The sequence below is a fragment of the Eleutherodactylus coqui genome, chromosome 6, assembly GCF_035609145.1.
Source record: "Eleutherodactylus coqui strain aEleCoq1 chromosome 6, aEleCoq1.hap1, whole genome shotgun sequence".
Lineage (NCBI taxonomy): Eukaryota > Metazoa > Chordata > Amphibia > Anura > Eleutherodactylidae > Eleutherodactylus > Eleutherodactylus coqui.
Window position 1 is genome coordinate 86,485,924 of NC_089842.1, and position 15,257 is coordinate 86,501,180.

The 15,257-nt window shown below is 45.8% G+C and overlaps 1 protein-coding gene across 1 annotated transcript in view; it reads right to left on the reverse strand.

The window, feature by feature from the left end:
* Positions 1-10,531, reverse strand: part of CADM4 (cell adhesion molecule 4) — a 337,496-nt gene extending 326,965 nt beyond the window's left edge. The window contains exon 1 of the mRNA XM_066607102.1: positions 10,383-10,531. Within this exon, the coding sequence (XP_066463199.1) occupies positions 10,383-10,455 (73 nt within the window). The 5' untranslated portion in view covers positions 10,456-10,531. The remainder of the gene's footprint in view (positions 1-10,382) is intronic.
* Positions 10,532-15,257: the final 4,726 nt, after the last annotated feature.

Here is a 15,257-nt window from a genome sequence, read left to right on the forward strand (position 1 = left end):
TTGAGGGCACAGTCTTTGATATAAATTCACAGCCATATGTGAGTAGGGCCTCCTGTCCACCGGCGATATTTCACTGCGCTATCTGCGGTGATAATCCGACCACGGGTAACGCAGTGAACGCTTTCCATAGGGTAGCTATGGAAAGCACAGCTTGACACCAATGAGCAGAGAATTATAGAAATTCTCCGCTCACGGGATTCAAGTCGTGGCATGCTGCGATTTGCCGCGATTTTCCGATAGGTCTACGAGGTGAGCCTTTCATTTCTCTCCCCTGTCCCCCAACTCCAACTAGCAATATTCCGCCTTGCCCGTGGACAGGGGGCCTAAAAGCTTCTCTATCCTGTACTCAACTGTAAAATATCCACTGATTACACTGTGCCTCTGTTATAGATGGCTAGGTCATATTCATAGAGGTTTCATTGGATGCCTGCATCACATGCAAGACGGAGGCCACATTTGGCGACATCAGTAAGGCACCCTGGCTGCTGATTGGTTGCACACTGACCTCTACAGCAGGCATTATGAGAAATTTTCCCGCAATTTTCACCAAAAATTGGTTTAGACTAACCAGTTTCGATTTAGCAAAAATTGTGATGATCAAGGCAAGCAACACGATTCTTCACCCCTTCTGCCCATTCCTAATACAAAGTTCTTCTAAAGAGTCTGGGGTTATCATGAGAGTCCATTGAGTGTAAACTGCACTTTAGGACCGCACAGAGCAGGTTTATCAAGGATGCCATCAAGCCCCCAAGCAGAGTAGACCCTGGTGCCGCTCCGATACTGGTAGACGGGCCCTTTTCTAATATCAGGGGCAGCACCATAGCCCAGTCCTTGATAAACCTGCTCTGTGCTGCCCTAAAGTGCAGTTGACACTCAATGGACTTTCATGATAACTTCAGACTCTTTAGAAGAACTTATGATTGGGCAGAAGGGGTGAAGTAGTATCTGCAGGACCTCTGGACTATTCTGACTAGATGAGATAGCAACCAAATCACAGCAGTTTTAGAAATGAAAGCTGTACTGTGATTGGCTGCTACGGGCTAGTTTTCCTTTTAGACCATTTTGGTAAACGAGGCCCACAGGGATACTCCAGAGACTTTATTAAGACATCTTCTTGATGTTCTAATTCCAAGGGTCTCTCCAAGTGACGCATTCCTTTTTAATTTCCTTATTTCTTCCTGCAGAGCTAAACCCTGAGATGTAAGGTCCCAGGGCCAGGTTAGAACATATGTCAAGGATTAATGTTAATAAATCCTTTAATAGGTATTTTCTGCTCACATTTTAGATATTACCATAAACCTTTTCATAATTTTATAAGGGTGGCAACGCAAGGGCAAAACTGCATATTAATATTCTCATTAGATGAGAGGAGAAAACATCCCCCTATGTCAGAGCGGCAAAGAAGGAGGATTGGAGAAAAAAAAAAAATACATTTTCGAATAGAGGCCTTGAAGAACATGTCTCAAGGCATGCTGGGAATTCACAATGCTTGCAACTCTTAAGACCACGCTATTCATCATCTCCTCGGAGCTCTGTTTGAATAGACAGACCCTGCTATACCAATACTTCTTAAAGATCGTGCCCCTTCCCCTCCTTTAATTTGGGGGTAGTCCAATTTGCCGTTTACCACTAGGAAGCTGCCAGGTCAATGAACATGCCATCCAGCCACTGTGGGAAGCACTATGATTCTCCAAAGGGGCTATGGATGTGGCTCTTAACTGTGAAATCCCAGACTGGCTGTGGAGTGGTAGAGGAATAGTAGCATCCTACCTGGCGCCTGATGGGTCCCTAAGGTCTCATGTCCACCAGGAAATTCAGGCCCGCGCGGATTCTCCATGCAGAATCCCGCAGCAGGTCCCTCCTTTCCTGTAGACATGAGGCCTATAAATTGATTTTACTTATCTGTCCGGACGCTGCAGGTTCCCATCCATCGCGGCCGGATCTTCTTCCTTTTTGCCGGGCGGATGCGCTCAGCACGTCGGCAGCATGCCGTGCGCATGCGCCGTGCACTCTTTTTTTTAACTCCTGCTTTCCCACGGCAGAGCAGAAATTTAGCTGTGGGTGTATCGCGGATCGGGAAGCCTGCTGGAGCCAACCGTGCGGGAAACTCGCAGGAAATGAAGCATGCTGCGTGTGATTTCCCGCACGTGCGATCCAGGAAAAAATGACATCTGCAGGGAAAAATGACATCTGCAGGAATTTACTTACCTGCGAGTGTCCAATGCATCCCTATGGGCGCGAGTCACGCGAGCGGGACACCCGCACGGATTTACTAAATCCATTTTACTAGTGGAAATGAGGCCTAAGGGCCCTCTACCACTTATATCAGTATTATAAATGGCGCATGATAAGATTTTGCATATGGGGCCCAGGATCTTCAAATTATGCCTCCGCAAAAACAAAGACTCCTTTCCGATGCAGAGGGCATTTAGAGCGACCCTCTGGTCCTGGACAAATGAAGATGGCTGAACCGCTTCTCGGACTACCTGCTGCACACTGTGCTTTTATTCACCGGCCATCTATGGTCTCCTTCACCCCGATGTATACAATTTTGGCTGTGTAAATGTCACCGTTTTCACTGGCTGTTTTTGGCGCATATTGCATTCATGTTCCCTGCATTTTTCATGAGTGCAAAAAACTATGGAAGAAGGCCCAATTGATGTCACTTGCGCCCCTCCCCCCCCCCCCCGTCTCCTGGCAACATGCACAAAAATTACAAGGAATATGCATGTAACATCCATATTCTCTGCGCCTTTTACTTCTGTTGGCGATACAGACCAAAATTGGATATGCCACAATTTTCTTTACACACATAAAAATGGACAGAAAATACATCCATGTCAATGAGGCTCTAAGGTGCTACGTGCTGCGCTGATCTCAGGGGCAGCACTGCCCAATGAAAGCAGATAGGTAAGGTCCTAGACGCAGGGGGCATTCACATGGGTGAGGGAGATCTAAATCCCGGAAACTGGGAGCAATATTGTACTTGCAAAATTGTGATGTTTACTGTGAGTGTGTTGCGATCTCCAGAAAAATCACATTATTTTCAATAGGAAAAGTAAAATTTCTTTTCTCACCCATTGGAAACAATGGGCGAGACTTCTGCGGACTCACAGGGGGGGGGGGGGGGGGATTGCACATGTAAGGAGACCCATTGAAAACAATGCGGTCTATTTCAGTGCAGGTTTTGTGTGTCCCTCAATGTGAGAAACTTGCTGATGTGAATGCACCCTCAGGCCGGGTGCGCACTTTACCTTGTGCCTGAGAGGTTGACGTATAACTCACTAGGAACAGCTATCCGTGTGCGGTATGATGCATGGGTTGCCAGCACAGCGACGTGCATTTGCAGGTCCTAATTCTCATCTGTCATGCGGACAAGAATAAGACATGCAATGAGTTTTTTCACACAGACAGTGTTTACATGAAAAAAAAAAAAAAACCTTAGCAGGGTGTGCCGCCTTATTAAATATTATGGGCCCATATAATGTTCACGTGTCGGCCATCTTTTCACACATGGCTTAAAAAAAGCAAGACTTCGGATAGTAGCAGAGCTCGCCTTCATAGGGGTTGTGCTACGCTAGTAGAAGTGCCTGCTGTAGGTGCCATGTGTCTTCGAATGGTTTTCTGGAAGGGACGACTAATAGGAATGGTAAGTATAAGGAGTGTACAGGTGACTCCCCTCCAGCAGACAGACTACAAAGGGTTTAGCGCTACACTATTTCCTCCATTCTCTTCATGAAAGAGGAAATACCTGGTGGAGGTGTGTGATACCTATTTACAGAGTGGCTGCACTTTTAGGAGACTTTTGACATTTCATAAAGACACGTCAAAAGTATTGATCAGTGGTGGTCCTGAAGAATTAGGGGGCAGCAGAGCTTAACCAAGTGTTGTGCCCCCTCGGCGACGGTCACTCATTTTCGGCAGTTTCCAGCAGCCTCATAAAAGGTTGTCTAGGAAGCTTCCCTGCTACCCTGTGAATTAATGTCCAGCATCCGAGAGAATCAGGGGCAACGTGCATCAGAAATCACACGGGCACCAGTGCTGTCCAATATATATAGAAGACATGGCACATCATCAGGTGTTGGCAGGTCCTATTTCTTGGTCATGCAATGGATAGGAATAGCACATGCCGCAGGTCATCAGCCCGTGTCAAAAACAAACCATGAGTACCGCTTTGTGGGCCATAATGTGGTCGTGTGCCATCCATGAAATTACACAGGCGCACAGCCCCAAAATACACTAGTGTGTTAGAGGCCAATCTAGTGATTTATCCCCTTAAACCTCTGCTTTTTGTGGGCCTAAGGCCCCTTTTACATAGGCGCCAAAATCTTTGGGGTTTTTTTGATGTGACATTTTGATGTGATTTGTTTTTTTGCGATGTGACATCGCTACAGATTGCATGTATGTGAAGCCCATGCTTTCCAATGGGTCCCTTCACATTAGCGATGTTTTGTAGGCTGCTACATTGCGATAAAAAAATGCTGCGTGCTGAATATTGCTTCGATTTGTGATTTTTTTTTTGTAGCCCATGTTCCCCTACGGAGCCTTCCTTTGTGTTGCAGCGCATAAAAACATGGTTTTCATGTGGTGCAATGCTTACAGTAGAAAATCCTTTGGTTTCCCCTAAAATAACCCCTAGCTACAAAAAAAAAAAAACAAAAAAAAAAACAACACCACAATATATCACCTAAGAGACACTGTCCGGCCTTTACAGCTCCAGCATTCAATGTAATGGCTTTGATTGGTTCTCGAGCAGCAAGTCAGAGACAGCGCTTCCTGGAGGCGGTGTTTTTGAACCTCTGACTGGGTGAAAACTACAAGCAAGTGTGCCAGACAGCGCCTCTTAGGTGATGTATTGTGGTTTTTCTTATTTTTTAATGCAGCTAGGGCTTATTTTCAGGGTGAGGATTATATTTCAAGACATCCCCCTCAAAAATCCAAGCAAAAGAGCACTACAAAGTCTCATGACGTTGTAGCGACATTAAATCGCTGCAAGAAAACACAGCGATATCGCACAGAACACAGATGAGATATTGTTGCCTGTGTGAAAGAGGCCTAGGAGTCCAATGGGAGTGGCTTACTTGGTGATAGTTATCTGTGCACGTACACTCAAACAGGAAAGGCTGTCAGTCACTTTGTTTCTCAGTCCTAATTGGTTCTCTCAGGTCCATCTGCTGCTTATGGGAAATTCCATATTACATAGCAATTATTTGCCGCATTATCATTTTTCTGGATTATTGGAATTCCACCATCTCAATAGCCAAAAGTTGACAATTTCTTATTCCTCCTCTTCTATAGTCCTTGGAAATGTATAGTGCCCCCGCACATCCAGCACATTATTACTAGATTGGTTTTACAAGCCGACGTCTTGAGGGCAGCTCTGCAGGAAACCAACCAACTTGTGTTTAACTTGTCACCAAGTTTTCTCCAGGGTCCCAACGCCAACAGAAGTGCATGCAGTCCAGCAGCTTCTGCTTCAATACAGGCATGAGCAAGAGGTAAAGAGACTTCACCCCACTGTAAACTATTACTGCATTATCCGAAAGCGCTACCTTTCACCTCAAGTGATGTGATATCAGCAGGTGTGGATCTTACAGCACAAGATAAGACGGCGCGGCTCTGAGCTGCACTGGCGTTTCCCGTATTTACTAAAGAGAATCTAAGGAGCTGATCACCAGATCAGCACCAACTACTAAAGCCTAGGCTGTAATCTTGTGTGGCATGGGTGACAATACAGCTCCCAGGGGAGGTCACCCAGCTTTCCCAAACTCAAGAACAGCATGTCTGTCGAGATATACAGCTATATGGAAGCAGTTGAGAGGCAGGGGTTGCCAGGCCCTGCAATATACCATAGAATGTCCAAATAATACGGGGACACAGTTCACATGAACCGTTGGTCCGTATGGGAAAATGGTCATCTGAATAAGCTCGTAGATTATAATGGAGCCGTGTGCTAAATACAGGGAACGCAAATGGTCCAAAAATTAAAAAAAAAAAAAAAAAAATACCCTCATTGTACAGGTTGGAAGCAGAGTATTGAATTTCTGCATGACCCTGCTCTGGACACTTGATTACACATAGCAGCCAATCCGACCAAGTAAGGCCCCCTGCACATGGGCGGAAATTCTGTGGCGGGATTTCCCTCTTGTGCTCGCTGCCATAGGATTGCATTAGATAATGCAATCCTATGCAGACAGCCGCGTGAACACACATTGCGGCATGTCCTATTTCTGTGCGAGCCACTAGTGACGCGCCGCCTCTGCGCATGCGGATAGCAGAGCAGGGAGGCGCAGGAGGTGATCCGCAGTGGTCACTGCAGGGGCACGGCTCGCATCCCGCTGTGAGAATTCAAAAATAGAGCATGCTGCGATTTTTCCTTTGCGAGTGGAAAATCGTAATTGATTTCCGCTTTTGTGCAGGAAAAAGCACTTTTGCGTAGCATGCTATGGAAGGTATTTGCTGCGGAACCCAGAGGTGGACGCCCGCTCCGGATTCCATAATGCAAATCGGGTCATGTGCAGCTGGCTTACCTCAAGACATTAGATAATACAGGATATCCTGCATTCCCTGATTATAGCTGTGCCTTAAAGGCATTTTCCAGGCAGCGCCGGGATACACCAGAGTCAGAGAGGAAGTACAATACAACTCCGGTGTATCCCGGCAATGGCAGTCAGCCCTGCCTGATAAACCCCTTAATGGAGCAGACTACTACCTCCCTGCCAGACACATTCCCTAAGATCATACCATACATTACAAGATGATTATTACACAGGCCATGTACATTTGGTGCTATATACCAAATACTTGAATTATAAAGACTCACTGAGGAGTTTCAGGATCCCATGAATGCAAAAGGCCACAGGCTGAATATATTTGTACAGGTAAGAGTCCGATGTGACTTCTAGTAGTCTAAAGATTTATATCAGCGGCGCATTGTTCCTACACAACGTTCAGCGCAGCTGCTGCAGCGCCTCATCCTTTTTAATAAGAATATCTGCAGCAGATGAGGTATATTAGGGGGTTCTTCAATAACTTAGCTGCATGTTCTGACGTTCTACTGTTTCACAGTTTTGTATTAAGATGTTTTACAGCAGCCAGACACATCTGTACCATATATTCCGGCTGCTGAAGAACATCCTCCTAAAAAGGAGTTTTAGGGGACTAGACAATTTATGACCTAACCTTAGGATAGGTCATCAATAGGCTGATCAGCGGGGGTCTGCTGCACAAGATCCCTGCTGTTCAGCTGACTGAAGCTACAGCAGCGCTTGGGTGAGCGCCACTGTGACTTTACTCCATACCAGGCACAGTGCTGTACATTGTACAGTGGCTGTTCCTGGTATTGCACCTGAATCCCATTTAACTGAATGGGACTGAGTTGCTCTCGAGTAGCATGACTGATGAATGTGATTTTACTGTCCTAATAGGCCACAGCACTCTAACCCAAGCACTGCACCCTCTGCAATCAGCTGATCGTCAGGGAAGCCAAGCTCTGACCAATCAACTATTGATGACCTATCGTAAGGTCATCAATAGTTAATTTCAGAAAACCCCTTTAGGGTGACTACTACCCACTAGCGTTTTTTTTGCGCTGCAAATTCTGTTTTTTTTCCAATTGTTAATGGGACTTTCTAATGTTAAAAACGCAGCGCACCAAAAACGCAAGTTGTGTTATGTTGTGTTGTGTTTTTAACATTAGATAGTCCCATTGATAATTGGGGGGGGGGGGGACGCAGTGAAGTTGCAGCAGAAAAAAAAATAAAAAAATGCTAGTGGGCAGGCACCCTTAAGGTAAAGTACTACACGCAAATCTCGCAGTGGTCGGCAGAGAAGGAACTTCTGATAAGCCCTGTGACACACCACCATATTTTGGCTGAATTTCCGCTTCTGTGATACAGACGCGCGTCCCGGCCTGACCAGGGATTTCCTGACCCGAACTCTGAGCATTATAGGAATCTAATGCTTGGAGCTCAGGTTGGGAGACCTGCGGTCAGGCCGGGACTCGCGTCCATATTAGGGCTCTCTCACATGAGCATTTTAATACCGCACACCACGTGGGGGAACACAGCAGTACGTAATGCATTGTCGAAATATGGCGGTGTGTCACTGACCGAAAAGTGACCTGTGATAGGCCACTTCTGCTGGAGGAGATAAGCAGCATATATGTAGCGCTGCTCATCTCCAGATTATATGTATTATTTACAAATAGGTCGATGGGAATTTCCATTGATGTATATTATATGCTAATAGATTGTATTACAAAAGGTCTTCCAGAAGAGTCAACTCTATGAGAGGTCCCATCTCGGAGACCCTCACTAAGTCCATCTTACACCTTCCCCTTTAAATAACATCCACAAACTGCGTACTCTCAGCAGTAAGATACAGACGACTTTCCAGACACTCCTGCTCATCATCTCAAACTACTCTAAATGTTCATTTTGCAGGGAGCTATAAAATTTGGCAGCAGCCTCGCTCTCCTGGAACCATTCATAAAGACTCCGATCTTTGCATTCACAGTATAGAGCACAGTCGCACCAACCGTCCCCGATAGGATCACTACTGCGAAGCTTTAAGGGACACCTCTGATAGATTATCTGCTGGCATGGACACGCTGCCCCAATTCCCTCCAATATACACACATAGCAGAAATGTCATCGCAAACTCTGAGGATTGTGTTTTTAATCTCCGAAGGTCCCTGCGGTATATGGAGGAGCCCAAGACCTCACTAACCGCACTGCCCCCTACTGAAGGACTGGACCGCGCACAACAAGACCAAAAAGGAAGCAGACAGCTTTTCTAATAACCACAGGGGCATATTATTACTGACATAAACAGGCCACTCTGCTCAGTTACGGCACTTGCTTGAGCCATCGGATTTCCCATGATTTATGCAGTTACCCATGTGATAAAGTGCTGCAATGTATAGTAGCGGAACAGAAGATGATGTGCAGTGCAAGAGAAGAGACTCCTAGGGAATATACTGTACTGTAGGCTTGTTTAGATGTTGCAATGAAGGAGACCAAAATAAATAAAAGCATAAAAACAAACAATATGTAGCAAAAAAAAAAAAAAAAAAGATACAAAAATATATATAAAAAAAGATACAAAAACAAAAATGTAGCAAAAGCAGCAAATAGAACACCAGGAGATAAAATATTATATGTTTAACTCGCTGTACATTTAAAGATAGGAGTATTAACAGAATCCATAGAATTATTAAAATATTAAAACATATTTAACCCCCTGCTGGGACTAATTCTATTATAATCATCCATGAGTCATAGAATCCTTTATTATCCTGTAAGGCAGAAATATCATCAAGAAGTCCACATCCCGTTTTTCTTCTAAAAGATGGGGAAAGAACAAAATCAAGAAGTAAAATAACCTTTTATGGTTTACCAAAGTCCAAAAAAACAAAGATCAAAAAACACTACACACACACAAAGTAGAAAGTGAGGCGGTGAAGAACACTCTAAAAAAAAAAACAAAAAAAAAAAGTGGAGAACTAAACTGCTGGGGAACTACAAGTCACAACATGAAGCAGCTACCTCCTGAGAGTTATAGTTAACACAGCGGCTAGAAAATCCGGCAAGAAATAACACAGCAACCCAAGTGTCAGAGGTCAGACTCCCCGGCCATAAATCTCTGCTCCTCTGACACATTTCATAGAGTCATCTGCAGTCTCGGAGTGACACAAACACACAGGCAGCATCAATGGAGATAGGATTGTGTGTGTAATCCCAGCACAGTGGGTACCACTGCCAGTCTTCCTGAATGGACAATGCGGACAATTGGGTGGAATCTCTCCTGCTGGCTTGGCACCGAGGAACAAGTCCAGAAGATGACAAGGGCACAGAACGCGGAGCTCGCTCCTTGGACCACAAGGGTTAACCCTTTCCTCTCTGCAGCATCAATCACACAAACACACATTGGCGGGAGGGAATTGATAGAACGGGGGAAAAAAAGCGAGAAGGAGGACGATGGGAGAAGGTGGGGGGGGGGGGGTACGGCGTTCAGCAAATGATTCTGCCCTTTAAACACACATCTCTTTGTTTAAAACCGTCTGCAGCGAGAGAATCTAGAAAACAAGCCCTCAGTCATCGTCTCTGGAAACGTCCTATGTGTTACCTTCCACAGACCTCAGAGCAAACGCGGCGACCTTAGTCATTATTAACTCCACGCACGCCAGGGTGACCTGCTGCACACCTTGACCTGACAGCTTATCACAAGGCGGGCTGCTATGCACGTAAAAGGGGACATGACATATAGATGTGGCTTTAACCCATCGTCCACCGATCGATCCTTTGCAGGTGCATGTGCAAGATACTGCATATCCATCCCCCAGTGCAGTCTGATACAATACACTACAATAGAGGTCCTACCTGTCCCCGCAGTGCTGAGCAGTACGATCCCCAGGACAAAGCAGCCATGTAATAGTGTGTGTCCAGGAGCCATGGTGTACAAGTGCCTTTCTATGCTGCTGTCTTCTCTCTGCCTCCCTCTGCACCTGCCCTGCCACTAATGTATGCTAATTAGATGCAAAGGGAGGGGAGGAGCCCCTGGGAGAGAAGCCTATAGCAGAGGGAGCTGCATTCTCTCTATGCAGAAAGGGAGGTGACTGTTTACTAGTCCCATGCGGGTGTCAGGAGGGAGGGCAAGGGATTTAACCCCTTGTGGGATCAAGAGCAAAGAGTTTTCGTCTGGAACGGATTGTGCAATTAGGAGACAGGAAGGTAAATACAAGGAAAGGATATAAAGTGAGAGAAAACTTCAGATACTTTATATATTTATGCTAGAAAATATATGAAAGTAACAATGTGGATAAAACATGAAAACAAAGCATTAAAAAAGCGCAATAAAAGCTGTCGCACGTGGGGTTCGTGGAATGGAGCTGCGGGGAATAGGGTTTTTTTTCTGTTGGACTTGTAAAGAATTAGAGGCATGCAGAGGTACAAAATGTACCCATAATAGGGATGTGCGCATGAGGCTGAAGGGCGCGTCCGCATGTGGCGGATTTGCTGCAGCGAGCAAATTGGCAGCAAAATCATTGTCAAATTTGCACATAAGGCCTCTTTCACATGGGCGACAGCGATATCATTGCAAGAATATCGCAGCGATATCGCAGCTGTGTTCCTGCAATTTCTGTGTGATATCGCTGCGATTTCTCACAGCGATATAGCAATTTTGTTGCGCGACTTTGTGGCGCTCGTTTGCTGGGATTTTCAGGGGGTGAAGGTGGACTTAAAATATAAGCCCTACCCTGAAAATAAGCCCTAGTTGCATAAAAAGGCCCACATACATTACCTAACAGGCGCTGTCCGCTCCGCCCCACTTGTTTGCAGTCCTCCGCTGTCGCATTGAATGGCTGTGACTGGTTCATCAATCAATGCATTGATTGACTGAGCTGTGGCGCTTGAGAACCAATCAGAGTGATCGCTTCCTGGAGGCGGGATTTATGAACCCCCTAACCAGGAATTGACGGCTGAAGACGGAAAGCAAGTGCGCCGAAGCTTCGGGAGAAGAAGTGCAGCTGTGTGGAAAACGCCTGTTAAGTAATGTATTGTTTTGTTGTCTTTTTAATGCAACCAGGGCTTATTTTCAGGGAAATAGTAGCATTTGCTACTGTTAAAGTTGCATCGCACCATACGCAAAAACCATGATTCCATGTGATGCGATGCAACACAAAAGAATATTCGGCATGCCACGATTTTTTTCTGCAATGTTGCAGCCTACAAAATATCGCTAATGTGAAGGAACCCATTGGAAAGCATGGACTTCACAGACATGCGACTTGTAGTGCAGTCATATTGTGAGAAAGTTGTGTGATTGTCACCCGTGTGAAAGCGGCCTTCTAGTGCGAATTCGGTATTCACGGTATAATGCTCCAATTGATTTCAATGGGACCTCGCAGACATGCGCTCAACCGTGGCGTATTCTAACACTGCAATTTTCGAGCGCCGTCTGCTCTATTTTGCCTTGTTAGGAAACGCTGTTGGTAAAATCGAGGCGTTTGGCCGACGCTGTGCGTGAGTGGCCTTAGGGTACATTCACACGAGTGGGATTATTCCACAAGACTGACTGGAAGCTGTGGAAAATTGGCATGTAGAATTCCACAGCTGCCGATGAAGGCCGGCTTCACACGATTAGCGCAATTGCACAAGCAGACTTTTTGTGCTATGAATGAGCCTTTTTGCGCGTGTATCAGCGTATTTTACTGCACTTTTTCTACCCGCAGGGCATGGTCATTTGCGCATGGCAAACTAACACAAATTGAAAGGCTAATTAGTTCCAGATGTGTTCTTTTCGCAGCAGAATTACAGTGTTTCACGCATCTTTTTTTTTTTTTTTTGCGCAGCCAATTTTGCTGATCGGTGGTGGTCTCACTGCGGATCTCAAGAACAGAAGTCCCGTGTTACCTGTGCTCCTCACTGTGGGGTTACTGCACCCCCTGCAGAGAGGAAGGGACTTAATGAAGCGCTGGTTGCACCAGCGCTCGATTCACTTTCAATGGGCCGCTGAGATACCTGAGCGTGTGAGATATGCTGTCATGCATCGTTCCATACTGCTGCCATACACAGCGATAGGCCGGCTCACCACCGGCTCCACAGCGGTAAAACCCGGCGTGACTTACACAGAGCTTTACGCATACGGCCAGCTCACACTACCATGTTTATGGCATGCTACACGTGAGCACGCAATGACAATGCATACTTGCTGTGTGCTGCCAATCCCCATACCCTGTTTTGGCATGTATGCGCGCATAATATGCACCAAGATAGAACATGTGCGTGTATTTCACACTTCATGAAAGTGTATGGGAGACTTCTACTATGTATTACACACACAGAAACTGCGCAGGTAATACGCAATGAGCATACGGCCGTGTGAGCCTAGCCTAATAAGGGATCTGTGCACCTCTTCCACACCCCTAAGAAACGGGCAAGGTCACTCTCATACACAGCATCTGTAAAACACCACAATGTTGATTGCGGAGATTTACTGTGATTTTTAGCGCCATTTTTAAACGCAGGTTACTGGGTGATGTGGTGCACTGAGAAGCACGAAAAAGAACCAAAATAGAGCAGACAGCGCTCGAAAATGGAGTGCAGGTCTGCAAGGCCCTATTGAAATCAATGGGAGCATTGTGCCACGGTAATTGTAGTAAAATGCGCACGTGTGAGTGGAAATAGCGCGTTTTTTGAGCGATGTGAGAGGGAGTGAAAATGCAGAATTATCAAACCAATGATTTTCAAGGTTTTCAATCATGTGAAGTTGCGTGAAAAAAAAAATCCCAGCGATATACGGTCATCTTAAGGCGCCTTTAAGGCCGCTTTTACATAGGCGACAAAAATCGTGCAATTTTTCTCGCGATGTGACAGTGCTATAAATCGCATGTATGTGAAGCCCATGCTTCCCAATGGGTTTCTTCACATTAGTGATGCTCTGTAGACTGCGACATTGCAGCATGCTCTATAGAGCCACGATTTGCAATGTTTTGTAGCCCATGTTTCCCTATAAAGCCTTCCTTTCTGTTGCATCGCACGAAAAAACACTGTTTTTGTACGGTTTTATGCAACTTTTACAGAAGGAAGTCCTATTGTTTGTCCCTAAATAACCCCGAGCTGCATTTGAAAAAAAACCAAAAAAAACACAATACACACCACCTTACAGGCGCTGTCCGCTCTGGAACACTTGTCCGTAGTCTTCAGCTAGAGCTTCCTGGTGAGGGGGCTCAAAAATCCCACCTCCAGGAAGCGCTGGCTCTAATTTGCTGAACCACGATGCTCGAGAACCAATCAGAACCAGAACTTACTGGAGGCGGGATTTTTGAACCCCCTCACCAGGAAGCGCTAACTCTGATTGGTTCTCAAGCATCGTGCTTCAGCCAATCAGAGTTAGCGCTTCCTGGTGAGGGGGCTCAAAAATCCCGCCTCCAGGAAGCGCTGGCTCTAATTTGCTGAACCACGATGCTCGAGAACCAATCAGAACCAGAACTTACTGCAGGCGGGATTTTTGAACCCCCTCACCAGGAAGCGCTAACTCTGATTGGCTGAAGCACGATGCTTGAGAACCAATCAGAGCCAGCGCTTCCTGGAGGCAGGATTTTTGAACCTCCTGAAGCTGAAGACTGCAGACAAGTGTGACTGAGCTTTGGAGGAGAAGTGTGGCAGAGCGGACAGTGCCTGTTAGATAAAGTTGTTTTTTCTAATGAAACCAGGGCTTATTTTCTGGGTAGGGCTTATATTTCAACCCCCCCAAAAATCCCCTCAAAAGAGTGCTACAAAATCACAATATCACAATATCAAGAAAATGCAGCGATATCGCATAGAACACCGCTGCGATATCGCTACAATTTTTTTTGCGGTGATACTGCTGTCGCCCGTGTGCAAGAGGCCTCGTATAACAGATATTACAACTGAAGTGCACAAAAAGTGCGATTGAAGAAAAAGAAGGAGAAAAGCAAGTCATCAAGTATGACCTGATTTAAATGGTGTAGTACTATGGGTCAAGAGTAGCGCACCTTGATACAATATATGCTGCTGGAGGGCCGTACCACCCCATCTGCCTCAAAAACATATTCCAAGTCAGGCCAGTCAGAATGGGGAGGGGGATGATATTGCAGTTTTTGTCATGCGGCAGGAACCACGCAGCGAATCTGCATGTCGTTTTTTAGCAAACTGCTGTGGATTTAGCGGTCTAGTCGGACAGTGCAGCTGAGGTGCAGTTCTTGCCATGCTGCAAAAAATGCTTGTGATTTTACCATATATTGCTGCGGTTTTAATGAGCCTCGCCTGTACTATTGCAGAACTATGGCACAACTGCACAGTGGAACTAGACCCTAACGCCTCGTTCACATGGAGCTTTTTTACCTGGATTCAATGAGGGAGCCTGCATCAGTTTAGTAGCCCATTGAAGTCAGTTTGAAAGCCACGTTGTGAAAGCAAAAAATTCAAAAAAACTGAATTGGTGATGCGGATTACGCTTGGAAATTGTGTTGGATGATTGGAAGACCTTATGCATGTGGACTTACCGGGAGAGAGACCACAGGAGTCTTTGCAGTCTGGATCACCAGCGGGTACGGCTTGAAAAAGGCGCAGTCGCAAGGTTGTCTTGGAATCATGGACTGGGTCTGCACATAACCATCGCGGCTCACATGCTTGCAGTGACTTATTAAACAAATGTGCGGTCAGTACATTGGTTCTTCACGTCAAACGCAGTAGAATATACAACCGACAAGTCTTACAGGTAAACCGCGC